Source organism: Rissa tridactyla, chromosome W, assembly GCF_028500815.1.
Source record: "Rissa tridactyla isolate bRisTri1 chromosome W, bRisTri1.patW.cur.20221130, whole genome shotgun sequence".
Lineage (NCBI taxonomy): Eukaryota > Metazoa > Chordata > Aves > Charadriiformes > Laridae > Rissa > Rissa tridactyla.
The window spans coordinates 10385376-10411874 of NC_071496.1; the positions used below are offsets into that span (position 1 = coordinate 10385376).

At 45.5% G+C, this 26499-nt stretch overlaps 1 protein-coding gene across 1 annotated transcript; it reads left to right on the plus strand.

The window, feature by feature from the left end:
- Positions 1-15044: 15044 nt before the first annotated feature.
- LOC128902114 (ATP synthase subunit alpha, mitochondrial-like) lies at positions 15045-23047 on the plus strand. The gene is made up of 12 exons (XM_054184504.1): positions 15045-15215; positions 16240-16318; positions 17414-17583; positions 18429-18602; positions 18683-18849; positions 18977-19125; positions 20373-20524; positions 20655-20879; positions 20987-21094; positions 21617-21761; positions 21982-22132; positions 22841-23047. The coding sequence occupies exons 1-12, from the start codon at positions 15156-15158 to the stop codon at positions 22920-22922; spliced, it is 1662 nt and encodes a 553-aa protein (XP_054040479.1). The 5' UTR covers positions 15045-15155; the 3' UTR covers positions 22923-23047.
- Positions 23048-26499: the final 3452 nt, after the last annotated feature.

The window sequence follows — 26499 nt, forward strand, 5'->3', positions numbered from 1 at the left end:
TCTATAGTCTTACTTTTAGGAGTGATGTAAATCAGTGAAAGGTGAAATAGATCAACAATTACCTACAGCATTTCAGAATTCACAGATATTGGTGAGAGCTTTCATGATCCTTCTTAAAACCCATAGAATACTAAAGATCTGCTATACATTCAGTTATCAGTCAGTCAAACCCAGCTCAAATTTTACACAGAGGTATCAATTGATTTTTCTTTGCTCTGAAAACAACTTCAGATATCTTTTCTTACAGTATAACCACCTGACCTCACCTCCCTGAAACAAGAGGGGATTTCCAATGAGAATCCACCAGACAGAGGACTTCTGCTGTCAAGCTCACTACAGGGCAGAGAGAGAACTGAGCCCCAAGGAAGGGGATACATTCTCATGCCTATGGCTTCTGCGTGAAAAGTTTTGCACAAGCAGCAGCAAAAAGACTCCCCTTACACTTGCACTGCTTTGCTCATTCTGTTAACGAGGGGAAATAATTTCTGTTTGGGGCTGAAAATTGAGCACCTTCCACAGCCCTCAACTCCTTTCGAATAACCAACTTAAAGCAAAAAAATGTACTCTGAAGATAACATCATTTGTGCTCCCAATTCACTGAGCTCTCGGCAAAGCAGATATAGAAATGCCAGGGAGTCTGCGGGAAGGTAAAGAGGATCAGCGAGAAGGACTGTAAACATGCTCAAGTGACTCCCATGTGGGGTGCTGGAAAACAGATACATCACACTAATTGTTGTTTAGTCTTGTCCTGGTTTGGGGTGGAGCAGAATCAACTTTCTGTTCAGTGAGAGGCTCTTGCTTATACTAGTTACTGTAGCAACCAGGGGCAGCTGACTTGGTTGTTTACCCTGTGGAAGGGTTACACCTGTGGGGGGGAGAGTGGACAGGTCAGATGACACAAAACTGACCAATAGGGTATTCCATCCCATCTGTCATGCTCAGTATAAAAGCTGAGGGATCAAAGGTGTCAGGTTGGTTGCTTTTTTGATGGTTCTCTTTCTTCAGTGATTGGCATCTGAGGAAGAACCTGTCAGTTCATCTGCCTTTGGTTCTGCTCTGTTTCCACACAGCAACTTTCCATCTTTGATGCTTTCCTACAAGACCCATCAGTGAACAGAGCATACTGTTTCTTGTTATCTGAGAGTTCATTATACAGTGGGGCTTCCTCAGCATGAGCCACCACCTCCTCTGGTGACATTCCGAAGTCTTTGCCTTCAGGCCAGTTTGTGATTGCTTCTACAATTCCTGGATGATTGGGATTTGCTATTTGAGCTTGCTGTGTGATTACCTTACTCCAGGTAGCATCAGTGGCATGATGAGTAGAAGGAACTTTATCCTCGAGCATCCAGCCCAGTACTGGTAAAAGGGGACGCCAGGAGGAGCTGTGCCTCAGTACCAATTACTTCTGAAACAGCCCTAATTCCTTCATATGCTGAAAGTCTCTCTTCCCCCCTCATCTCAGCTGTGGAGAAACTGTCCCAGAAGGTCCAGCAACTTGAAGAGAATATGTCCTACTCCCCACCTGCACGGGCCAGCATCTCAGCTATTAGAAGCAGGCATTTCCCCACTCAAGAGAGAGAGAGTACAGAGGGTACACACCACGAGGCACCCTGTGGTTCTACCTGCGTGACCACGGAGAGGACATGAGGAAGTGGGATGGACAACCTACTTCGATCCTATGGGTGCGGGAGTTGCAAGGAAGGACAACCACAAAAGGGGATCCCTCCAGGAAAAGTGCTGCCCCAGTTTCCAGCGGGCCGTTCCCCAGACAGAGCAGAAGGCCTGATCTTGCTTCTGATCCTCTTGAAGGAACTTCCAAGTCATTTATGCAAGAAGTGAGTAATGGATACTATGACCAGGTGGAGGAAAGGGACAACCGGGTTTATTGGACGGTGTGGATTCGATGGCCTGGCACATCAGACCCACAGGAGTATAAGGCTCTAGTGGACACGGGTGCACAGGGCACTCTAATACCATCAAGCTATAGAGGGGCAGAACCCATTTGTATTTCTGGGGTGACAGGGGGATCCCAAGAGTTGACTGTACTGGAGGCGGAAGTGAGCCTAACTGGGAATGAGTGGCAAAAGCATCCCATTGTGACTGGCCCAGAGGCTTCATGCATCCTTGGCATAGATTACCTCAGGAGAGGGTATTTTAAGGACCCAAAAGGGTACTGGTGGGCCTTTGGCATAGCTGCCTTGGAGACGGAGGAAGTTAAACAGTTGTCTACCTTGCCTGGTCTCTCGGAGGATTCTTCTGTTGTGGGGTTGTTGAGGGTCAAAGAACAACAGGTGCTGATTGCTACCACAACAGTGCATCTTCGGCAATATTGTACTAAACAAGACTCTCTGATTCCCATCCATAAGGAGTGATCAGCAAGACACACTCACCCTTTAACAGTCCCATATGGCCGGTGCAAAAATCTAATGGAGAGTGGAGGCTAACTGTAGACTATCGTGGTCTGAATGAAGTCACACCACCGCTGAGTGCTGCCGTGCCGGACATGCTAGAACTGCAGTTTGAACTGGAGTCCAAGGCAGCCAAGTGGTATGCCACAATTGATATAACTAATGCATTTTTCTCAATCCCTTTGGCAGCGGAGTGCAGGCCACAGTTTGCTTTCACCTGGAGAGGCATCCAGTACACCTGGAATGGACTGCCCCAGGGGTGGAAACACAGCCCTACCACTTGACCATGGACACTATTGCATAGGTCATCCATGAATGTGAGACATGCGCTGCAATCAAGCAAGCCAAGCCAAGTGGTTAAAGCCTCTTTGGTGTGGAGCATGGATTCACAGACTCTGGCTGGGTACAGACCAAAGACCTTTATTGCAACAATCTGACAGGCTTTATGGCTATACACACTCTCCACGCGCAAGTTGTGTCCTGCTGATAGGTTGAAGGTTGACTGCCACGCGCTTCTCTACTTCTTCAGATTGGTTTCTGCTGTCTGTCCACGAGGAGCAACAACTTCATTCTCTATTCCCACAATTCCCCCTTTTTGTTTTTCTATTACAAAAGCTTGATTAATCATTCTTTGCATTATTTTCTGTAGGCAGCCTAAGATACAGGGCACAATAAGCATTAAGGCACACATAAAGAATAGCAACAACAATCCAGCTTTTACAATTGATGATAGCCATCCAGAAATACCCCAACTGCACAGCAGGTTGTTTAACCAGTCCCATTCATTACCAATCTGTAGCTGATTAAACCCTTCTTTCAATTGCTGGATATTTTTATGGATAGACTCAGAGTGGTCAGAAAGATTCATACAACACATACCCTCAAAATCTTCACACCCGTGGCCTTGCGCTAAAAGCAAAAAATCAATGACAGCTCTATTTTGAAGCATAGCATGCCGAATAGAGTCTACATCTGCTAATAACCCACTTTATGCTAATGACGTGGCATTGGTCTGTTTAGCCAGCCAACACCCTATTTTATTCAGCATCTTTAATGCCGCTGCTGTTCCTAGCGAAGGGAGAATACTTAGCCCTATTCTTTGTCCGAGATTCGGGAATGTTATATGGTCGTCACAGGATGGAGTGAAGGTATGAACTGTTCTCTTGGCTCTGTGTTTACTGTGTGCTCTGCTCACTGTGTCCTTGGCCGCACGCAGGCCTCTGCTCATAGATCTGCCCCATCTCCCCCTTTTTTGTTTAACACCAGACCATTTATTAACAAGGTCGCCATGACTTGTGCTTCTACTCGTTGTGACACTCTTAGCAGGTTATATACTAAATGCAATTAAAAACAGAATCAAAAAGAACCCTGCTAAGGCAATAAATACCCAGATTCCTAAATTTAGCCCAGAAAGCCAATTTCTTTGGATTTACCCACGAGAAATCCTTTTGTAATATTTCAAATGCATTGCGGTTCATTAAGTCTTGAATCTTTAGTATTTGAGCTTTTAGTTGATCATGTAAAGGACGAATATTTTGTTGCAACGACATGTCAAAAGCACCTTGGAGATGGTATTTAACCATTTCCCAGCCATGTAGCGACGTATTCCAGGGGAGAGATGTAACACAAAGTCTTCAAGAGTTGTACTCCCAATCACAATACAGAGAAAGACGTGTTTTTAATGCATTTTGCCGATCCCCTATCCATATTACTGCTGCTTCTAAGGCTTGTAATTTGGTTAATATTTCTTCATCTATGCGTTCTTGCGTATCAGTGTCATACCTATGGGAGCGGGAGGCAGTCACAGAGCTTCAGGGCGTCCCTTGTATCTTCAAAGTGCGCTCATGTCTCTCTCTCTCTCTCTCCAGCCCGAGACAGCCCCCTCATACCATGCATCGGATTGAGTGGAAAAGTACATACTAGAGTCACTGCATGCATGGCCAGCGCATGCAGGGAGTCTCACCAGACTCATGATCCAGCTTTGCTAACAGTGGCTGTCTGATACATGACTACACTGTTGTATTCCCTTCTTGTTATTTTATTCTTTGAAGGTCAGGTTCTCATGGATACACACATAGTTTTTACAGCAACATATTCTACAACTTGTACAAGGGTACGATGCAAAGCAGCATCTACGACTGATCGGATAATGCTTATTAAACACAGCAAACAGTATACTAAACATAACTAATTCTTCAGTTACATTAGATAAAGTTTCTCCTACAACCTTAGCAGTCTGGACAGATTCAGTAAGTGCAACAACGGCTACAAAAGCTGAAGTTAAAATAACAATTGCAGATACTATCGCAAAAATCATCTGCAAGATGAATCTTGCTGCATAATGTTCGGAGTTGTTACCAACAGTGTGTGATAATCTGCAACTGTGTTTCCCTCAGTTAAAGGACCAAGTAAACAGCTATGAGAGCGTATGTGGACAATAAAATAAGGAAACTGTCTTTTTCATAAAAGCAACATTAATTGCAGTAAGAGACTAAATAACAATTGGTTCTCTACTTGTTTTATAAATGCTCCTTCAAGTCTTTGAACGATACCAGTAACATATTGAGATTCGGCCTACATTTAACAGTTCCTGTTGAAATAAGTCAAAAGCCTTTACTGTGTCCCTGAACCATCTACAAACACCGTATGGGTGCCATCAAGAGGCTTTGGCACTAGCAGGATGCGCGGCTGTAAAGGAATTTGTGAAAGTGACTGTAATAGTCTGTGCTAGGGGAAAGAATAATTTATTTGCCCAATATAATGTACTAAGGCAATTTGTAGGTTAAGACTTTGTGATAACCAAGGGTCAAGGTCATCCTTTTTGATGGGGACATGTATGTGGCTTGGATCCATTCCAGAAAGCTGCTGACAGCACAAACGACCCTGGGAAAACAATCGCGGTAACATTTCAATCATCGTAGTTACTGGTTTTGAAAAGGTATGTGGCAAAAATACCCACTCTAATGCAGTCAGGCTCTTTGCGAGTGCATCATCCCATTGTCCTGTCAGGGCATAAAGTTGAAATTCTTGTAGGAAGGTGTTCAATGTGTCTTGCAGCAGTAGTAGACTATATCTTATCTGCAACATGCTGTAATGCCTTCTGAACTGTTGGGGTTAATGAACATGGAACTTATGGGGGGGGGGGAGGGGGGGCCAGACACAGTGCTTCAGGGCATCCCCTGTATCTTCAAAGTGCGCTCATGTCTCTCTCCCCCTCTCTGACCCGAGACAGCCCCCCTTATATCCTGCACTGGATTGAGTGGAGAAGTACAGGCTAGAGTCGCTGCATGCGTGGCCAGCGAATGCAGCGAGTCTCATCAGACTCATGATCCAGCTTTGCTAACAGTGGCTGTCTGATACGTGACTACATTGTTGTAATCCCTTCTTGTTATCTTCTTCTGTGAAGGTCAGGTTCTCATGGGTATGCACATAGTTTTTACAGCAACAGTACTGAGTCCCTTTTTCCCAACATGTATACTGGGTTTGGTTCAACTAGTAATTTTCTGTCGTGTCTGACTCGGAACATCCTCTATTATCCCTTACACATGCCACCCCGTGGTCCGTAGTTTGGACACGACGATATTCTACAACTCGTACAAGGGTATGATGCAAAGCGGCATTTACAACTGATCGTATAATGCTTATTAAACACGGCAAACAACATACTAAACATAACAGACAAATTCCTTCCACACAGGCGATGAGTATAATTTGCTTCAACCAACCCCACCCCCAAGTCCATCCAGCAAAGAGATTTCACCCAGTGGTCTCCACAAGTTGCTGGTTCGGTCGGTGCAGTTCTTGCAACTGGGCATGGATGGATTTGGAGTGGTCACTTAGATTCATACAATACAGTCCTTCAAAATCTTGACAACCATGTCTGTGAGCTGAAAGCAAAAAATCAATAGCAGCTCTGTTTTGCAACACCGCATATCGAATACTATCTACATCTAGCAATAACTCAGAAATAGCGGTACTAGTAGCATTGCTAAACTTATCCTTGGCAGCAAGAGAGTCCTTGTTATCACGAATCCTTGGCAGCAAAAGAGTCCTTGTTAGCAAGAGCGCATGCGGACTCCCTGTTCTTGCTGGTACTGTGCTTTGATCTTCTTCCACAACAGGCCAAGATTCTCAAGCAGCTAGATAAGGTGTCTGTGAGTCCATTACAGGCTTATGTCATCCAAATGTTTTTCTTGCCAGCACCCGAGACTGAATAACAATTGGTGTGATATATGTGTTTTCCAGCACCCAGGTGCGAGTCCCTTGAGTGTATTTACAGTCCTCCTCACCGATCTTCCATTGCTTTCCCATATTTCACCCCCTTGCTCAAGAGACCGCTTCTGCTGGGGTTCATTTTAGTCTCGCAGGGTATAACACAGAGCAATCTACTAAGGCATGCAATAACATAGACACATATAGGAAAAAAACAAAAACATATCTCTATGGTACTGCTTTGAATCAGGTGTCCTGTTTCTCTTTTTCTGATGCTTTCTCGTAGCGCGTATGGCAGACTTTTGTGCTAACGTGGCACATTTCCCATCTAATTGTTCCTGTTTGTTTTTTTTCTTTTTTTTCTTCTTTTTTTTCTCTTCTTTTTTTCTTTTTTTCTTTTTCCTTTTTTTTTTTCCCCATCATTTACGACTGACATAAAAGTCTGCCTTTGCAACAAGAGCTCAGTTTCTCATTTTTCCTTAAGTTTCTCATTTTCCTACAGAGCATCCTATAGACTTTGGCTCAACTCCTTTTCCCAATCAACCATGATCTTATAGGCAAACAACAAACAACTAGCCATACGCCCTGCGTGGGCAAGCCATTCCCGAGACCGTAAACGTGTCGACTGGTGAAAACTCCCCCAATATTTCAGGACTTCCATCGGTTCTACAGCCCATCCTGGTCTATCTACCTGGGGCACGCTCACCTTACGTCTAAACATTGTGTATATACAAACGTCTTCACTTGACGGAGTGTCAGCCCTAGTTGCATACGAGAACAGTACCACACCGGGCAGAACACCTGCTCAAGTGGAGTCACCTAACGACACTGCACACAACAAAAAGCAAACAGTAGCACACATGCTGATCAGCAGGTATAAGCTGGCGCCCACACACACTTACACGGCAGACATACAAAACCAGCACTTCTATCTCAGGGAGACGACTGGGGAGGGGAGGGGAGGGGGCGGGCAATGGCAGGAGCGAAGCGGCTCCGGCTCCGTCCTTCTCTGCTGACGTTCTGACAATACACCGCAATACCCCAATTCCAGCTGTGCACGTATAAAAGTGGTTGATAAGGAGGAACAGATGCAGTACCTGGCGCAAATGGAGAAGGGTTAAGAACGGAGGAGCGCAATAACGACTATCGTTGCTGTTGCTGTAAAATCTCCTCCGCAGTTGGAGCAGATGCAGGCATAGCTTTAACTGGGGTTAAAGGTGGATATAAATCAGGTTCAGTCTCTCTATTTATTGGACCAGGATCAAAGGGGTCCCCAGGATCATCCTCAGGGCTTTTACAGAATAGGGTAGAGTGAACTTGAGTGCCTCCTTTCCCTTCGGCGTGTTCTGATCTCGGGAAGACCGGGGGGCAATTGTCTGCTTTAAAATTAGAAGGTGCGGCGGTTGCCCCAGATGGAGCAGCATCGTTATTGCTCGCGGCTTGTCCGATGTCCTCCTGTTTCTGTATCATCTCTAGAATTTGCCACCAAGGGGTTAATAATTCAGCGGCAACCTTGTGAGCCTTCGTGGCTCTGTCCCAGAGTTTAACCCCTCCTGAGTCCCACGTTTTTATACTAAAAATAGTGATTGCATTGACACCATCGCAATTAACGGAGACTCATTTCAGTATCTTTTTTAAGGTCTGGAGGCTCATATCTACATGATGTTTCCGCAAGTGTCCTTCCATTAGCCCTAGCACTGATTTTTCTTCCGAAGATATGTTACTCCCCATCGTTCCCCACAGCTCACCTCTCTTGACGAGATGATTAAAGCCAGCTCCTGCTTCCTTTCAGCAGCACTTCAATTCTGTGGAGCTTGCCACTGGTCAGACCTCGTTAGCCTGGATAATCACTCCGCCTCACACGGGGCACCATTTGTGGCAATTAGTCACGGACTCCGTTTGTGATAAGCACGAAATCGTTTCTTGCTTCTCAGGCCTCGGCTTTTATACCCAAGCTCTAAAACTTTCCATGCACCTGCTAGGCAAGTAAACACATATTTCAGATCACTAACCCAGTCGCCTTATTCAGTTCCCACCAAGATAAGCATGCAAAGCTTTTTTCTTGTTCCATGTTTATATTGAACCAGTTCCTCTTCGTTCCATCCATATCAATATCTGCGTTCCTGTTTCTGTGTGCTCTGCTCACTGTGTCCTTGGCCATACACAGGCCTCTGCTCGTAGATCTGCCACAGATTCCTATATATTTTATTTATCCATAAACTAACCTGCCAGAGAAGGGGAAAAAAAGAGTAAAAAGTCAAGTGAAACAACAGAAAATAGCTGATAGATGTGAAAAAACGAAAGTGCTGCAAGCTTTACATTCCTGAAGAGTAACTTCTACTACACCAGTCAAGGCATGGGTAGAAAAAGGGGAGAGCTTCCTTTGTCTCTTTTTCAAACACCCTCTGTAGTTTAGAAAACAATTTCCCTTTTAATCTCCCTCATTTCTTTGGACACCTGCTTATCTCCAGGTGATGGTGTAAGCAAGGACAGGTTGACTGGATGGAGTACAGAGAAACTGTCCGAGCAACGAGGAACTAGATTAGGCAAGCTAAAGCCCAGATAGAATTAAATCTGGCCAGGGACATCAAGAACAACAAGAAAAACTTCTATAAGTACGTCAGGGGTAAAGGAAGACTAGGGAAGATGTGGGCCCTCTCCGGAAGGAGACAGGAGACCTGGTCACCCAGGATATGGAGAAGGCTGAGGTGCTGAATGACTTTTTCGCCTCATTCTTCACCGGTAAGGGCTCCAACCACACCACCCAAGTTGCAGAAGGCAAAGGCAGGGGCTATGAGAATGAAGAATCACCCACTGTAGGAGAAGATAAGGTTCAGGACCACCTGAGGAACCTGAAGGTGCATAAGTCCATAGGACTGGATGAAATCCATCCACAGGTCCTGAGGGAGCTGGCAGATGAAGTCGCCAAGATGCTTTCAATTATATTTGAAAAGCTGTGGCAGTCTGGTGAAGTTCCCACTGATTGGAAAAGGGGAAACATAACCCCCCTTTTCAAAAAGGGAAAAAAGGATGACCCGGGGAACTACAGACCGGTCAGTCTCACCTCTGTGCCTGGCAAGATCATGGAGCAGATCCTCCTGGAATCTCTGCTAAGGCACATGGAAAATAAGGAGGTGATTGGTGACAGCCAACATGGCTTCACCAAAGGCAAATCATGCCTGATAAATTTGGTGGTCTTCTATGATGTTGCCACAGCATTGGTAGATAAGGGGAGAGCAACAGACATCATTTACTTGGACTTATGCAAAGCGTTTGACACTGTCACGCATGACATCCTGGTCTCTAAATTGGAAAGGCATGGATTTGATGGATGGGCCACTGAGTGGATAAGGAACTGGCTAGATGGCCACACTCAAAGGGTTGCAGTCAATGGCTCAATGTCCACATGGAAACCAGTGATGAGTGGCATTCCTCAGGGGTCAGTACTGGGACCAGTGCTGTTTAACATCTTTGCCAGTGACATGGACAGTGGGATTGAGTGCACCCTCAGCAAGTTTGCCGATGACACCAAGCTGTGTGGGGCGGCTGACACGCTGGAGGGAAGGGATGCCATCCAGAGGGACCTGGACAGGCTTGAGAGGTGGGCCCGTGCAAACCTCATGAAGTTCAACCAGACCAAGTGCAAGGTCCTGCACCTGGGTCATGGCAATCCCAGGCACAAATAGAGGTTGGGCAGAGAATGGCTTGAGAGCAGCCCTGAGGAGGAGGACTTGGGGGTGCTGGTGGACGAGAAGCTCAACATGAGCTGGCAGTGCACACCTGCAGCCCAGAAAGCCAACCACATCCTGGGCTGCATCAAAAGAAGCATGGCCAGCAGGTCAAGGGAGGTGATTCTGCCCCTCTACTCTGCTCTGGTGAGACCCCACCTGGAGTACTGTGTCCAGCTCTGGAGCCCGCAGCACAAGAAGGACATGGACCTGTTGGATTGGGTCCAGCAGAGGGCCATGAAGATGATCAGAGGGCTGGAGCACCTATGCTATGAGGACAGGCTGAGAGAGTTGGGGTTGTTCAGCCTGGAGAAGAGAAGGCTCCAGGGAGACCTTATAGCAGCCTTCCAGTGCCTAAAGGGGGCTTACAGGAAGGATGGGGAGGGACTCTTTATCAGGGAGTGTAATGATAGGACACGGGGTAATGGCCTCAAACTGAAAGAGGGTAGATTTAGATTGGATATCAGGAAGAAATTCATTAATGTAAGGGTGGTGAGGCACTGGAACAGGCTGCCCAGGGAAGTTGTGGATGCCCCATCCCTGGAAGTGTTCAAGGCCAGGCTGGATGGGGCTTTGAGCAGCCTGGTCTAGTGGGAGGTGTCCCTGCTCGTGACAGGGGGGTTGGAACTAGATGATCTTTAAGGTCCCTTCCAACCTGAACCATTCTATGATTCTGTGTGATTCTGTGATAAAATTTTATTTTTTATTCATGATCTGTTTGCTACAGACACACTAATGGTCCAAGAGATGTTAAATGGGTATTTGGGCATATGGTGAAAAATGCATTAAAGCAGCGTGGGATAAAACTGCCCAAACCACGATCATGGGGTAGGGTACAGTCTCTACATGCTAGTGGGGGAGAAAGAGTTACTACAGCGTGCAGGCACGAGCCCTGCAGAGCACAATTTCTACCACTGAAAAGGTCAGAAATCAATGAGACCTCATTGAGGTCAGAATCAATGAAACCAATGAGAGAGATCAATGCAGTGCTCTCAGGTGGCATGGAAATATTAGATTATGACTGGTAATAATTGAACACATGGAAGTTTAACACTGAGGAAACATAAATTCTTGTCTAAGGCAACCTGATGGAAAAGGACATAGCCTTATAACTTAAAAAGACATTTCTTTCTAGAGTGTCCTTCTTTTTGCTTCTACCATACCAGCATCTCTTCTCAGCTGCATACACTGCACACAGCAAACATCACCCTGAACTATGCTCGGGAGAAAACCATCAAGGCCTTAGAAGCAAACAGCACTAATTATGTGTAGATGAAAACTCTAATACTGCAAAAATGCCAAGTTCATGAACAAAGGATGAATTGAATCTTTCTGCCACTTTCTATAGGGGCAATGATTTGAAACACAAAAACTTCAGGCACCCAAGATCTTCATAACCTAGCGTTTTAAACCAGCAAAGGATAAAGTGGATGAACAGCGCTGCAAAACCCACCCAGCAACCACATCTTGCCTGTCCCCCAATGCTCAAAGTGGCAAGAAAAAGACACGGGCTCTTTTCTACTCATAAACCGCGGAGGTCTGAGCTACAGCCAAGCAGAACGACAACAGCCAGAGCCCAGCAAAACCTCCAGCGCAACCACTCGAGTGCCTCGACCGTAAGGACAGAAAGAGACGCTCTCGGGATAAGCGGGAGGAGGGCTCCGATAACGCGCCTCTGCCTCCTCCTTCTGCGCCCCGTCCCCACCGTTACCCGCTGAAACTTCTCCTCCAGGACGGCCTCCGTCTGGCTTCCCCTACGCGCAGCCTCCGCGCCGCGAGGCCTGATAGGAATTGTAGTTCGGGGGGGGAGGGGGCGCCGCGCCATTTCGCCTGGCAGGACCCGGCTTCTAGTTTCAAATTCTTGAAACACACAGAAAATAATAAAAAATCATTAGTTCCATTCACTAGCTGCAGTGAACGCTTTTACCAAAATGGATTTAAATGCTTTAAATGTTTTGAAATAATTTGCTTTTCCCCTACACCAATTTTAAGAAAATAGTTTTAAATCAGTAAAATAATTTGAGGTGATTTTGGTTTTTGATGGAATTGTATGTTTCATGTATATCATAAGGCAAATTACAAATAAAGGCATATAAACCCCTTAATCAAAAGGGCATGAATTATATTTTAAATTCAAGGGTAAAAATTGAAATCTAAATAGCTTGCATATTATTGCTTATATAAATTCATATTAAAAATGTACTCCTTGTTGGAAAATACACTGTAAAAACACATCTGCTGAGTCAAACTCTTAAGACAATTACCAAGGAACCACCTTTCTTTTGTAGCACTGATGTACTTTAAAAAGGTAGAATGTACTTTAAAAGGCAGAATCTCTCACTAAGCAAGAGCAGAGAGCTGTAAAAAGGTTACAAGGCCTTGTGAAACTGGACACTTGGTATGAACAATACATGCCTTGCTAATTAGTATACCCTTGAAGAAGAACAGAAGGCTGATAACAAGGGAACATCCCTCCACAGGAGGCACCAAAACCAGCTGAAAACCAGACAGCTGCTGGAAGAAACATAAAGTCAACAAAGATCTGCACTAATTGGGGGAAAGGTAAAGGCAACAATGGGAGATCGAAACCACCGACTCAATTAGAGACTGGACTACCCCCCCCACACACACACACAGTACCGGAGCATGCACACATCAGTGAAAAGACCTTGTAACTTTAAATGAAAGCGAGAGACTGTACTAACCAATAGAAATTGTTAAGATAAGGTACTAACCAATAATTATAATTAGGGGTCTGTATTTCTGTGTTTTGAACCATATAAATATTCTGAGGAGTTTGTAGGCCAGCGTGCTAGCTTTGTGGATTACCACCTAGCACCCATCTCTGCGCAGAAATGATTTCAATAAACACCTCTACTATGTGTGTATATTGGCATAATGCACGCCGGGTAAATGATCCTGCTTTGGGACAACAGCATAACAAAAGGAAGAATTTAAAGTGGTTCATGAAATAATCAGCATGAGAAACTTTGCTTCTTGACAAAACACATGCCAAAATGCTTGAGGGCTTTTCCCTTAACCTTTCCAATTCCCAGAAAGGCCTGCTGGGATCTGCGCTTTACTAACCTCTCTGGATTACCACCTGGACACCATCACACTATGCCTGCCCGAGTTTTGGTACTTTCTCCCCGGCAGACTTAATCCTATGTCTCACACATGGGATTTGTTGCCAAGTGCACAGGATGAGGCCTTAGCAGACGGATCACGACATGCCATAAGCACGACTGCCTCTCGCAGCAAGGGTCTCCTCAGCTTGCGATGCTGCTGCCCTGTCACTGTCACCTCTGATGGCACCTGTGGGGTCAGCTTTTAAGTTTCACGTATTATCAGCAGACTGGCTAAAAAATTTAAGCTCCTCTTTAGTACCGGTACGAAAACCAGCACACCCCATACTGATACCGTAAGGTGGCAATTAAGGACCCTCTAAGACTCGATTTTGGAGCATTAGAAAGCAGGCATTCTTTATTGCAGTGCTGGGCGTACAGGGAATCACTTTGCCTAGTGTGCGCACCAAGTTGCTCAACTACAAAGGTTATAAGCAATCAGAATATACATATTAATTACATTTCCAAGAAATGATTAACATATTCACATTATCACCTAGAACTCATTAATATATGTAAATGTCCTTGACGCATGCGCATCCATGTCCATTGGTGGTCTTCCAGGGTCCTCTGGTGGTTATCGATAGTCTTCCTCACTGTGTCCGCTGATTGAACTCGGTCTTCACACATACTCAGTTCATCTTTTGGACTAGTTTGCAACTCTTGTTTTCACAAAACTAGCTTATTCTAGCATCTTTCCCTATCTATTCTACTCAAGGATACAATGTCTCAAGGCTTCCTTTTGTGAAATGTGCTTAACTGATTCGTGTCAGTGTGGAACAGTGTTAGGGCCACAGGGTGAAGTGTGACCTTTGATTGTTTTGTCTGTATGGCCGCAGACGAGACGGTGTGTCTATTGTGTCTGTGTTTTGCAGGAGCCACCTGGCGAACATTCTAGAATACCAACTTAAACCGGTCCTGTTGTTATCTGCATAGTGACCTGTAAGAGGGGGGATACACCCATTTTTGGCAAGGGCCAACCATTTTAGAGACAGTTATGAATATGTATTACTATAGGAGATATAAACCAAAAATGGGGTCTGTAAGGTGTGTGTCTTGGTTGGGCAGAGACTCCCGGCACACCCAGCGCTGTTTGCTTGCCTTTATTCCTTTAATAAATTATAAATTCTAATTGGAATCCTGTTTGCGATTAAATCATTTATCACACTTTTATCAAACTAAACCTAACAGATATTTAACCCATCTGCTTACAAAGCATTTCAAACTTAGCTACATTATTCCAGTAAGGAAGGAACCATACGTTCTTTTTAACTTGTTATCGGTAAGGCCTGAGGGGCCTTCCACCCCAGTGTTTTGTGCTGTTCAAGGCTACTGTATCACCAACTACTATATCAATACCCTCAGCCACCCCTCAGCCCTCACACCCTGATCTGCCACCCCTCACAGTAGCCTCTGCCGGGGGGGAGTGGGGGGGGTGTGCATCCCCTCCCCGAATCACCCAGCGGTCTAGAGAGAGAGAGAGGAAATACCACGATGCCTGAGGGGGCCACTGGCGGCGGCGAAGTACTTCCGGGACGCGCCCCTCCCCGCTCCGTGGGCGTGGCCTCGCCCTTCAAAAGGGGTGGAACGTGTCGCCGCCATTTTCTGGAGAGAGTGTGGGGCTGTCAGCTGCCTTCTGTTTGCTTCAGCTTTCTCCGGAGAAGTCGCCTACTGCTGCCGCTATGCTCTCCGCCCGTGTGGCTGCTGCCCTTGCCCGCTCCCTGCCGCGGCAGACCGCCCTGGTGAGCGCGCTCACTCCTTTCTGAAGCGGGCGGGGATGGGCGCTTGCCGCCATCTTGGGGACTGCGGTGACATTTGAGGGGCCGCGGCCTCCCTCTCTTGGGAGTCTGGGGCGGGGTGTGTGTGGGGCGCTTACCTCAGCACTGGGTGACAGTGGGACCCGACCCCCTGCTGAGGAGCGGAGGTGCCCTCATCTGGGGGGTAGGAGGGGTTCTAGGGGACGGCGTGTCCTTCCCCGGAGATGCGGATTGGCATTGATGGGCTTCAGTCTAATGCTTGAAAGCTGCTAGATCCTGGTCAGGCTTAGGTATTTGAGCTGTGAGGCCTTACCAGGTGGCATTTTTGTTTCCGTGTTTCTGGGGAGAGTGAGGGTGCGAAGATCTGTCAGGACCCGTTCCTAGCTGGTGTCCCTCGTGAAGGTGAACAGAGGAGAGGCCTGCTTAGGCTTTCAGAGAAATAGCGATAACGCTGCATGGGACTGCACTAAGAGCTTTGCTTGTGATGTAGGATTATAATCTTTTAATGCATTCGTTATCACAGATTTTTTTTTTCATTTCTGCTATTGCATAAGCTCTAGCTATGCTTCAGAAATTTTGCAGTTAAATTTTTCTTAGGAAGGCTAACCCTTAGAAGACACAGTCTTATTTTTTCCTTGTGCAGAACCATGAGGGGGGGCTCTGATTTCTTTATGCCCCAAGCTTTTGATGTTGAGAGCAAAGGTGGCAAACAAGAGGAGGTGTTGCTTTGGGAGCTGCTGCAGTGCTGTGATGGTGACATCAGTGCAACACAGAAAAATGCAACCAGTAATTTAGAGCAATCTCCTTTACCATCTGTCCTTGCTTAGTCTAATGCTGGACTTGGTTCCATAACTACAACTTGTGAATGGAGTGCTGTGAAGCTCAACTCAAAAACTGAGACACATTAAATATATATGGTCATGATCAGAAATTTCAGTGTGTTATTTCTTAATGTTTTTTTGAATGACTGAGGAAATCTCACTGTTATTGAATCAATTACTTATTTTAGATATCCAGAAATACCCTGGGTGCAGCATTTGTTGCTACAAGAAACATCCAAGCCTCCAAAACATGCTTTCAGAAAACTGGTGAGTCTGAGAGAGGTCTTCATATAAGAGTGTGGTTTAAAAACTTGCTCTATCAGGTGAAAAGGAATTTGAATATGGAGTTAGAGAGCTTTGTATGTCAGTTGACAAAATGCTTATGGGCTTTTATGTACTGACAGTATTTAACAGTGAACTATCTGTTACACAGTCACATCCAGGAGACTTCACTTTAATAACTATTCAAATTATGCCCAAACCAAAGGAGTGGTCGCATGTCAGTTGGCTTACACAGCTTACCTGCTTCATGAGATTCAATTCAGTCTTCAACTCCTGCAGAATTACTTGAAAAAATGCCTCAAATTCCAGTTTCCTGTCTTGTTTGTAACAGTATGAAGGAACGGATGACTTTCCCAGGCCTGCCTGGGTTTGACCTTGTGTCCTTGAGTATAACTTTTTTGCTGCCAGCATCTTGATATTTAGAGAAGGCAGTGGTGCTGTATAGCTGTATTTTTGGTAGTGATTCATATATGACTTTTGAAGTGGCTTAGGGTGACTAAAGGTATTATTAGGAAACAACAGTTTCACAGTGTTTTTTACTGTTTCCTAACTGAGGAAATAAAAAGCTGTTGGAGGTATACTGCCAAATAAATTGGAGGAAGATGAATGCATTTTTATGGCTTTAACTTGCTCCTTAAACGTATTGAGTTCTGTTTAATATATTTGGATCTTGGATTACAAATCAGTTGACAGGGTATTTTGATGCCTGCAGTCTAAGTAAATGATCTGTAAGTGGAGCTAGCATGTCTGTTCTTTCTGAGCTAAGTCTAATCTATTTAATTGCTTTCTAGGGGCAGAGATCGCTAATAGTGTAGGACATACTGAAGGAAATTGATAGCTAAACACCCATCAGTGTTTTGATTGAATCTGGCTCATAATCATGAGTTGAAGCTGCTTTTATTGGCTGTGAATACAGGAGCTGTTATTTGTTTTATGCATCATATGTAAGGAATAGTGTTGCTTGCTAGACCTTATGGCATACCTGAGAAAGGGTACCTTGGCTTGTGAATTCAAGACAAGCTTACTGAATTTGTACTGTGCCTTAATGTGCTGAGTCTCATTTGAAACATCTCTTTCTAGGCACTGCTGAGGTATCCTCTATTCTTGAGGAACGTATTTTGGGAGCTGACACCTCTGCTGAACTTGAGGAGACTGGCCGTGTGCTCTCGATTGGTGATGGTATTGCCCGTGTGTACGGGCTAAGAAATGTCCAAGCAGAAGAAATGGTTGAATTCTCTTCTGGACTGAAGGTAAGCTTTCAGTAAAGCAGTTTGTTCAGCTTAGAAATACAAAGAAGACTTTTTTTAAGAAGGAAAGATTTTTTTAAGGAGAATCTGAGACTATGCTTGGAGTTACATATAAACCCTTTACAGACTTTATTGCAACTTTAATGTGTAGTAACTAGTTGAAATAATACTCCTTTTGGAGTATTATTCTTTGAAATATTCTTTGAATTTGTAAAGCTATGCTTTCAGTATCTGTTTTTTGGCCAATATTTGAGCTTTATTTGTCTTCATCTAGGAAGTATTAAGAACTAATCTATCATTGGATTTTGTTTTATTTGATTTCAGGCTGGCTTTTCTGTTTACTGTTGAATAACAGCCTCTCTGCTCCAATACAGTGTGCAATTTGCTGACTTCTTATAGTCTTAAGAGTGGACTAGAGTTAAAAAGCTGTTTGACTGTTCTGAGAGTACTGCAACATATCTTCCTGTATTTTTAATGACCTGACTTGCCTTAGGCAAAGAAGAAGTTGGTGCTTTTCCCTTGTCCAATTCCTAGTCAAGAGAGAAGTGTTGTATTTGAACCCTGCTTATCCTTTCTGTTCTTTTTAGAGAGATAAGTGACTTAATCCTAGGCTGCTGCAAGTATAATTAAATAAGCAGTAAGCTGAAGGCTTAGGCAGATTCTCTCACCAGTATGAAAGAATATACAGACATTGTACATAAAAGCAGAACAATGACTGTTGCTACAAATAAGATTGAGATAAAACTATGTTGGATGTTCTAAACTGTAGAATAATATTGGTATTAAACTGACAAAATTTTGCAAATGTTGGCACATGTTTTCTCAGGATAATGTGATCTTTGCCCTAGGGTATGTCCTTGAATTTGGAGCCCGACAATGTTGGTGTTGTTGTGTTTGGTAATGACAGACTGATCAAGGAAGGGGATGTTGTGAAGAGGACTGGTGCCATTGTGGATGTTCCAGTTGGGGAAGAGCTGCTGGGCCGTGTTGTAGATGCCCTGGGCAATCCAATTGATGGGAAGGTAAGCGTAACTAGGTGTTGACTACCTCTGCTTGTATCTGTGCCATACAGATTGCAACAGGGTTTTATCTCTATTTTAAGGGTCCTGTTACATCTAAGACACGTAGAAGAGTTGGCTTAAAGGCCCCTGGGATCATTCCCAGAATCTCTGTGCGTGAACCTATGCAGACTGGTATTAAGGCTGTGGACAGCTTGGTGCCAATTGGTCGTGGCCAGCGTGAGCTGATCATTGGTGACAGACAGACTGGGTAAGTTAAATGCCCAAGCTAAAAATGTTTTGTACAGCATGTGCCAATGTACAAAGCTGAACACAGAACTGCATAGGGGTTGGGAGAGCCATAGGCAGCTTAATTTACCAAACTCTGTGTTACACAGGAAAACATCAATTGCAATTGACACAATAATCAACCAGAAACGATTTAATGATGGAACAGATGAGAAAAAGAAGCTGTACTGTATCTATGTTGCAATTGGCCAGAAGAGATCTACTGTTGCTCAGCTGGTGAAGAGGCTCACTGATGCAGGTACAGATTTTTGAAGATGGCTAAGCTTGGCAACCTAGTGATGTCCTGTTCTCATTATAATGTTGAATACTACTATGACCTATCATGACTGCGAGTAGGGACAGAATTCTTTTCTTATTAGATGAGTGAACTGCTTGCTTTTCTGGACAAAAATCTTTAGGTGTCTGGGGAAAAACCCCTCTTTTGCTACATTGCATTAGAAGACTAGTATGAGTCCCCCAAACTGCTCAATTGCTTCTGGAAGAGTCACCCTCCGTGGTTTTTTTGGTTTGGTTTTGGTGGTTTTTTTGGTTTGGTTTTGGTGGTTTTTTTGGTTTGGTTTTGGTGGTTTTTTTGGTTTGGTTTTGGTGGTTTTTTTGGTTTGGTTTTGGTGGTTTTTTTGGTTTGGTTTTGGTGGTTTTTTTGGTTTGGTTTTGGTGGTTTTTTTGGTTTGGTTTTGGTGGTTTTTTTGGTTTGGTTTTGGTGGTTTTTTTGGTTTGGTTTTGGTGGTTTTTTTGGTTTGGTTTTGGTGGTTTTTTTGGTTTGGTTTTGGTGGTTTTTTTGGTTTGGTTTTGGTGGTTTTTTTGGTTTGGTTTTGGTGGTTTTTTTTTTTTTTTAGCAGAGTTCAGAGAGATTCCTCTTGGCAGTCAGGCAGGCCTGATTACAAGCTATGTCCTACAAGTATTTATGGACTTGGCATTTGATTCATTTGTATGCAAGTCAGTGTAAATGGCAGTTGCAAGTTTAGTGGAAAGACTTTACTGACCAAAGGTAGACTTTACTTTCTTATCAGAAACGGTGATCTCATTGCATATGTAACAGCGCTTACAAGAGATCAGGAACCTTACCTCTTGCCTGGTGGGTCAAGCAAAGTCATACCTAGCAGGACAACCCCTCCCACTCCCCCCCAGTTTAATGACAATAATTTTTTTAGGACCATGAAACAAAGGGTAGTATCTCCTTGCAGAAGCCAGGAAATCACAGACTTTCAGTCTGAGTTACTTCTAGAATCAAGTGTTTATTAATTAAAGTTTAAACTTATTTTAAATGGGAAAGAAGTCTGCAAGGATTAGACACTAGCTGCTATGAACTTGTTCTTGAAACTTCTGAAGCTAGTTGAGCTAATGGATGTGTTAATCTAGTATGGTGTTCTTTCCTGTAACAGTGTAGTGATGTTGTCTGGGCTTGCTTCAGTGTGTTGTATTTGCTGATTATGGGCATAATGAGGTAATATACTCACAGTGGTGTGTGTGTCTAATTCTGTCCAGATGCCATGAAGTACACTATTGTGGTGTCTGCCACAGCATCCGATGCAGCACCCCTTCAGTATCTGGCTCCCTATTCAGGCTGCTCCATGGGGGAATACTTCAGAGACAATGGAAAACATGCATTAATCATCTATGATGACTTATCCAAACAGGTCAGGAAACATTGTTTATAGGCCTCATAGTCTAGCATTGATGTTTGTAGCTGTCAGATCACCTCAGGTTTAGAAATCCAAAATTTTAAAGGAGCTACTGAAGTCTGAGTGCTTTCTTTATACTGCACAGGCTGTTGCCTATCGTCAGATGTCTCTGCTGCTGCGTCGTCCACCTGGTCGTGAAGCCTACCCAGGTGATGTGTTCTACCTGCACTCTCGCCTGCTGGAGAGAGCAGCCAAAATGAATGATTCCTTTGGAGGTGGCTCTCTGACTGCCTTGCCTGTCATTGAAACTCAGGCTGGTGATGTGTCTGCTTACATTCCAACCAATGTCATCTCCATCACTGATGGACAGGTAGGACTGCTTCTTCACATGCCAGTACTTCTGTGTAACTTACTGGCAGGTCTCTGAGGAGGCTTCCAGACTTCTGACCGAGATAATAAAACTATTTTCTCCTACAGATTTTCTTGGAAACTGAGTTGTTCTACAAAGGTATACGTCCAGCTATTAATGTTGGTCTGTCTGTGTCCCGTGTAGGTTCTGCTGCTCAGACTAGAGCTATGAAGCAGGTAAGCATGAAACTGCTGTTCCTTCTCTTACTAGAAATGAGTAGTGTGTAGGCTTTCCAACCCACTTCACTCTGAAGAGTTGTGAATAGAGAGGGAATAAAGCTTTGGATTCCTTAGGGTTATGAAATTATAAAAGAACAAGCTTTGGGGTTCTCTTTGATATTTCCATTGTCTGCTGGGGGTGGGGCAGAAAGGAAAATAGTATCTGCATAAAGATGTAGGACTTGTTAAGTTTCAGTATGCAGAACTGGGTACTGATCTAACTAGAAATAGAATGCTCTAACTCCATGCTTTTAGTCCAACTATGGAATTAGAGAGGTTTAATATCAGCTGTCACTGTTTTAGGGAGGAATAGCATGGTTATGTTAAAAGGCCAAGCAGATGGTGGGTGTTGTAATCTTGAGATTCACTTGACTGGTGTGTAAGGCCAAGCTGACTTGTGACAGCTGAAGATAACCTACAAATTGCTAGACACATTTAGAAGGTGGTCAAACTCAGTCTGAGCTATACCTTGTGTTGTAGGTGGCAGGTACCATGAAGCTGGAATTGGCTCAGTACCGTGAAGTAGCTGCCTTTGCTCAGTTTGGGTCTGATCTGGATGCTGCCACACAACAGCTGCTGAACCGTGGTGTACGCCTGACAGAGCTCCTCAAACAAGGACAGTATGGTGAGTGCCTTGGATGTAACAAGTCTGCATTTCCCATTAGTCTCTTGTGCTAACGGGGTTGGTCTTTGTGGCAGCATTTATTGTGTCCATTCTGGTAAATGCAGACCTGACTTGAGCCATGATGTCTACGTGCAGTCGATTTTCAAAGAAAGGCCTCTGTGTAGTCAGATGTGTCCTGATATAAGAGTTACCAATGCCATGAATGCTTTCTTTCCTGCAGTTCCCATGGCTATTGAGGAACAGGTTGCTGTCATCTATGCTGGTGTAAGAGGTCACTTGGACAAGCTGGAGCCCAGCAAAATCACTAAATTTGAGAGTGCTTTCCTAGCTCATGTACTGAGCCAGCACCAGGCCCTCCTCTCCACAATCAGGTATGATGATTTATCTTACTTCATCCCAAGGGTATTGACTTGATGGCCAGAGTGCTGATAATGGTCACTGAACTGTTATTAGTGTATCCTAGAACATCAGGCCTTAAGCTGCCTGTACCAGAACTGGAGGTTAAATCAGCCTTCCTGCTGTCCTTGCACTGCTCTCCAGAGCTCAGCTTCATGTCTCCAGTTTTGACTTAAAAAATCCATCTGATGCTTAAAATTAACCTACTTGCATACCTCTCCTAATCCGATACTGAAATCACTTAATCTAGTCAGTTCCCGTATTTTTGACAGCTTTATGCTGTTACAGTACTGTGGATTAATTGCTGCTGAGCGGACTGTTGGGGATTGAGTATTTCCACAGTCCTGTCCTGTGGGACTGGTCTTAGCTTGTTGTGTCATGAGTCAGATCATGTGCCTTCCATCTCTGAGGCGCAGCTCTAGAGAAGATGGAGCCTTGTTGAACTAGGTACAACTGTTGTGAAAGTATTTGTTGACAACCCTTAGTTCTTAAACAGGACTAATTTCTTAGAAGTGATGTTAGTTTCAGTGGTATAGCGCTCCACACATCAAACAGAAATGTGTTAATTTATCTGCTAATTTTGTTAGAAATTGGAAGGTTCATCGTAAAGGCTTTTTCTTTGCCTTAGTCGGGGATTGACTGTATATCTATTCTTGTGTCAGAAGTTTAAACTCTTTCAACAGGACCGAAGGGAAGATCTCTGACCAGACAGAAGCTAAGTTGAAGGAAATAGTCACAAGTTTCCTGGCTACTTTTGAGGCATAAACTCTTAAAACTGCTCAAACAGACCAGGCTGTTGTGATCCCATGTTCCACCTCCATCAAAGACTTAAAAGTATGTGTGATTTGAATGTACAGATCTTAATGAGAATAAAAGTTTCAGTGTAAAAAGGCTTGTATGTTCTGGAACTCCAAAAAATCAGGGGCCATCTTAACTGTTAGGTGGATCAAACTTCCCTTACAGGAACGAGTTGGGGGTGGCAGCTGCAGTTCCCATCCTCACAGAGCTGATGATCACAGAATTGCCTAGGTTAGAAGGGACCTTTAAGATCGAGTCCAACCATTAACCTAACGCTGCCAAAACCGCCACCAAACCACGTCCCTAAGCGCCGCGTCTACCCGTCTTTTAAATACCTCCAGGGATGGTGATTCAACCACTTCCCTGGGCAGCCTGGTCCAATGTTCGATAACCCTTTCCGCGAAGAAATTTTTCCTAATATCCGTCCTAAACCTCCCCTGGCGCAACTCGAGGCCGTTTCCTCTCGTCCTATCGCCTGTTACTTGGGAGAAGAGACCAACCCCCGCCTCGCTACAACCTCCTTTCCGGTAGTTGTAGAGAGCGATAAGGTCTCCCCTCAGCCTCCTTTACTCCAGGCTAAGCCACCCCAGTTCCCTCAGCCGCTCCTCATAAGCCTTGTGCTCCAGACCCCTCACCAGCTCCGTTGCCCTTCTCCGGACACGCTCCAGCACCTCCGTGTCTTTCTTGTAGTGAGAGGCCCAAAACTGAACACAGTATTCGAGGTGCGGCCTCAGCGGTGCTGAGTACAGGGGGACAGTCGCTTCCCCAGTCCTGCTCACCACAACTATTCACTCCAGCCTTCAAAAAGGGCAAGAAGGAGGACCCGGGGAACTACAGGCCAGTCAGCCTCACCTCCATCCCTGGAAAGATGATGAAACAGCTCATTCTGGGTGTCATCTCAAGGCATGTGGAGGAAAAGAAAGCTATCAGAAGTAGTCAGCATGGATTCACCAAGGGGAAATCATGTCTGATGCCTTCTATGATGGCATGACTGGTTGGATAGATGAGGGGAGGGCAGTGGATGTTGTCTACCTTGACTTAAGCAAGGCTTTTTTGCCCCTGTCTCCTACAGCATCCTCATCGGGAAGCTTAGGAAGTGTGGGTTAGATGAATGGACAGTGGGGTGGATAGATAACTGATTGAAAGACAGAGCTCAGAGGGTCGTGATTAGGGGCACAGAGTCTAGTTGGAGGTCAGTGAGGAGTGTTCCCCAGGGGTCAGTACTGGGTCCAGTCCTCTTCAATATATTCATCAATGACCTGGATGAAGGGATGGAGTGCACCCTCAGCAAGTTTGCTGATGACACAAAGCTGGGAGGGGTGGCTGACACACCAGAAGGCTGTACCTCCATACAGAGAGACCTGGACAGGTTGGAGATTTGGGCAAAGAGGAACCTTATGAAATTCAACAAGGGCAAATGTAGGGTGCTGCACCTGGGGAGGAATCATCCCATGCACCAGTACAGGTTGGGGGCTGACCTGCTGGAGAGCAGCTCTGTGGAAAGAGACCTGGGAGTCCTGGTGGACACCAGGATGACCATGAGCCAGCAATGTGCCCTGGTGGCCAAGAAGGCCAATGGCATCCTGGGGTTCATCAAGAAGAGTGTGGCCATCAGGTCGAGGGAGGCCATCCTCCCCTTCTACTCTGCCTTGGTGAGGCCCCACCTGGAGTACTGTGTCCAGTTCTGGGCTATCCAGTTCAAGAAGGACAGGGAACTGCTGGAGAGGGTGCAGCAAAGGGCTACCGAGATGATTAGGGGACTGGAACACCTCTCTCATGAAGAAAGGCTGAGGGATTTGGGTCTCTTCAGTCTGGAAAAAAGGCGGCTGAGGGGGGACCTTATCAATGCTTATAAATACTTAAAGGGTGGGTGTCAGGAGGATGGGGCCAGGCTCTTTTCAGTGGTGCCTGGGGACAGGACGAGAGGTAATGGGCACACAAACTTGAGCATAGGCAGTTCCACCTAAACATGAGGAGGATCTTCTTTACTTTGAGGGTGGCAGAGCACTGGAACAGGCTGCCCAGAGAGGTTGTGGAGTCTCCTTCTCTGGAGACATTCAAAACCCACCTGGACACGTTCCTGTGCAACCTGCTCTAGGTGACCCTGCTCTGGCAGGGGGGGTTGGACTAGATGATCTCCAGAGGTCCCTTCCAACCCTATGATTCTGTGTGAGATGTGGCTGCCAGCACTGCGCTAACGCCTGCTCTCTGTGCAGGTGACGCCAAAGCCGATGTGCGGCTGTTGTGGCAGGGCTGATGGTGACCATTGCGCATGCTCCCAAACCTTGATCTGTGCTGCTCTCTCCTTGTTGTGGGTCTCAACCCCACTCAGGCTTATCTGTCTGTCCTAAGGCGATCCCTTCCAGCGCAACCAGATCTGACAGAGAAAACTTGGAAATTTATTCCAGAATTCACACTTTGGAGTTTTTTGTGTGCTTGCAGCTGGGCAGATTGTACCTCAGCTGATAGACGTTCAGGTGAAGTTGCTAAAACCTTTTCAAAGCTTTGACTGAAACCTTTCAGGTCTGAAATGGAGATGTGATGCTACCTCTGCTGCTGGGGCAGCCACAGACACTGAAAGAAAAATCCATGGAAACCTGGTTTCTTCAGTATAAACTTCAGAAACATTTGCTCAGTGGCCTCAGGTCACTTAATTAATTAAGTGGAAAATGCCTTTTTTACATTACTGGTCTGCTTTAGCTGTCCCCATGTTAAAGCAGAGGCAGCAGCTTAGGGCAGTTGGTGTGATTCAGGCTTTCTGGCACACTGTCCCATCTCATAGAATCACAGAATGGTTTGGGTTGGAAGGGACCTTTAAAGGTCATCTAGTCCAACCCCCCTGCAATGAGCAGCGTCCCCTCATCAATTAAGGATAAGAACAGGATGCTTATGGTGAAGCCTTCCCAAAATACTCCGGCAACCTCGGGCCAGGCCAGCTGGGGAAGGCACTGAATGGCTGTGCTGCTCACCCTCCGTTCTGTGCTTCCTTCGTGAATCCCTGTGGGTCAGTGGGGTTTGGCTGTCACCAGTGGGTTTGTCCCCACGGCACAGTGATACCGTGCCTGGCGTCCACACCAATCTCACCCATCTGCAGCAGTGCACCCCAGCCCCCCCAACCCCTGGAGAGCTCGGCTCCACGCAGCAAGTGGGATGGATGTTGCCGTGCTCTTTTGGTGGTGGTGGGGGCACTGGGAGTGGTGGCGGAGCACAGTGGCAGTGGCAGCATGCAGGAGGTGTGGTTCAGGGAACACTTCTGGGTGAGCGGGGACACGGGGGACTGGAGTAGGATCCAGCCGGAGCCGGGTGGGTGTGGGTCACAGCTGGAGGTGGTGGATCCCAGCTGTCTCCAGGGGGTCACCCTGTCCAGAGTTGGCTTCAAAGCCACCTTCATGGTCCTGGGGTGCCTTTTCTGAAGAGTCTGAGCATCCCCTGGCCTGTCCACACATGTCCTGAGAGCTATGGCTTTGCAACCTGCCCTGTGCAGACAAAATATACCCTGGCGAGTTGCCACTGCCACACTGGAGGAAACTGGTGTCAGGCTGAG

Bases quoted from the DNA above. Each gene is read 5' to 3' on its own strand.
- LOC128902114 (XM_054184504.1), top strand. From the start codon at position 15,156: ATGCTCTCCGCCCGTGTGGCTGCTGCCCTTGCCCGCTCCCTGCCGCGG. The intron at 17,584-18,428 runs GTAAGCTTTCAG...TCTTTGCCCTAG, and splicing joins AATTCTCTTCTGGACTGAAG to GGTATGTCCTTGAATTTGGA. The intron at 20,525-20,654 runs GTCAGGAAACAT...TATACTGCACAG, and splicing joins ATGATGACTTATCCAAACAG to GCTGTTGCCTATCGTCAGAT.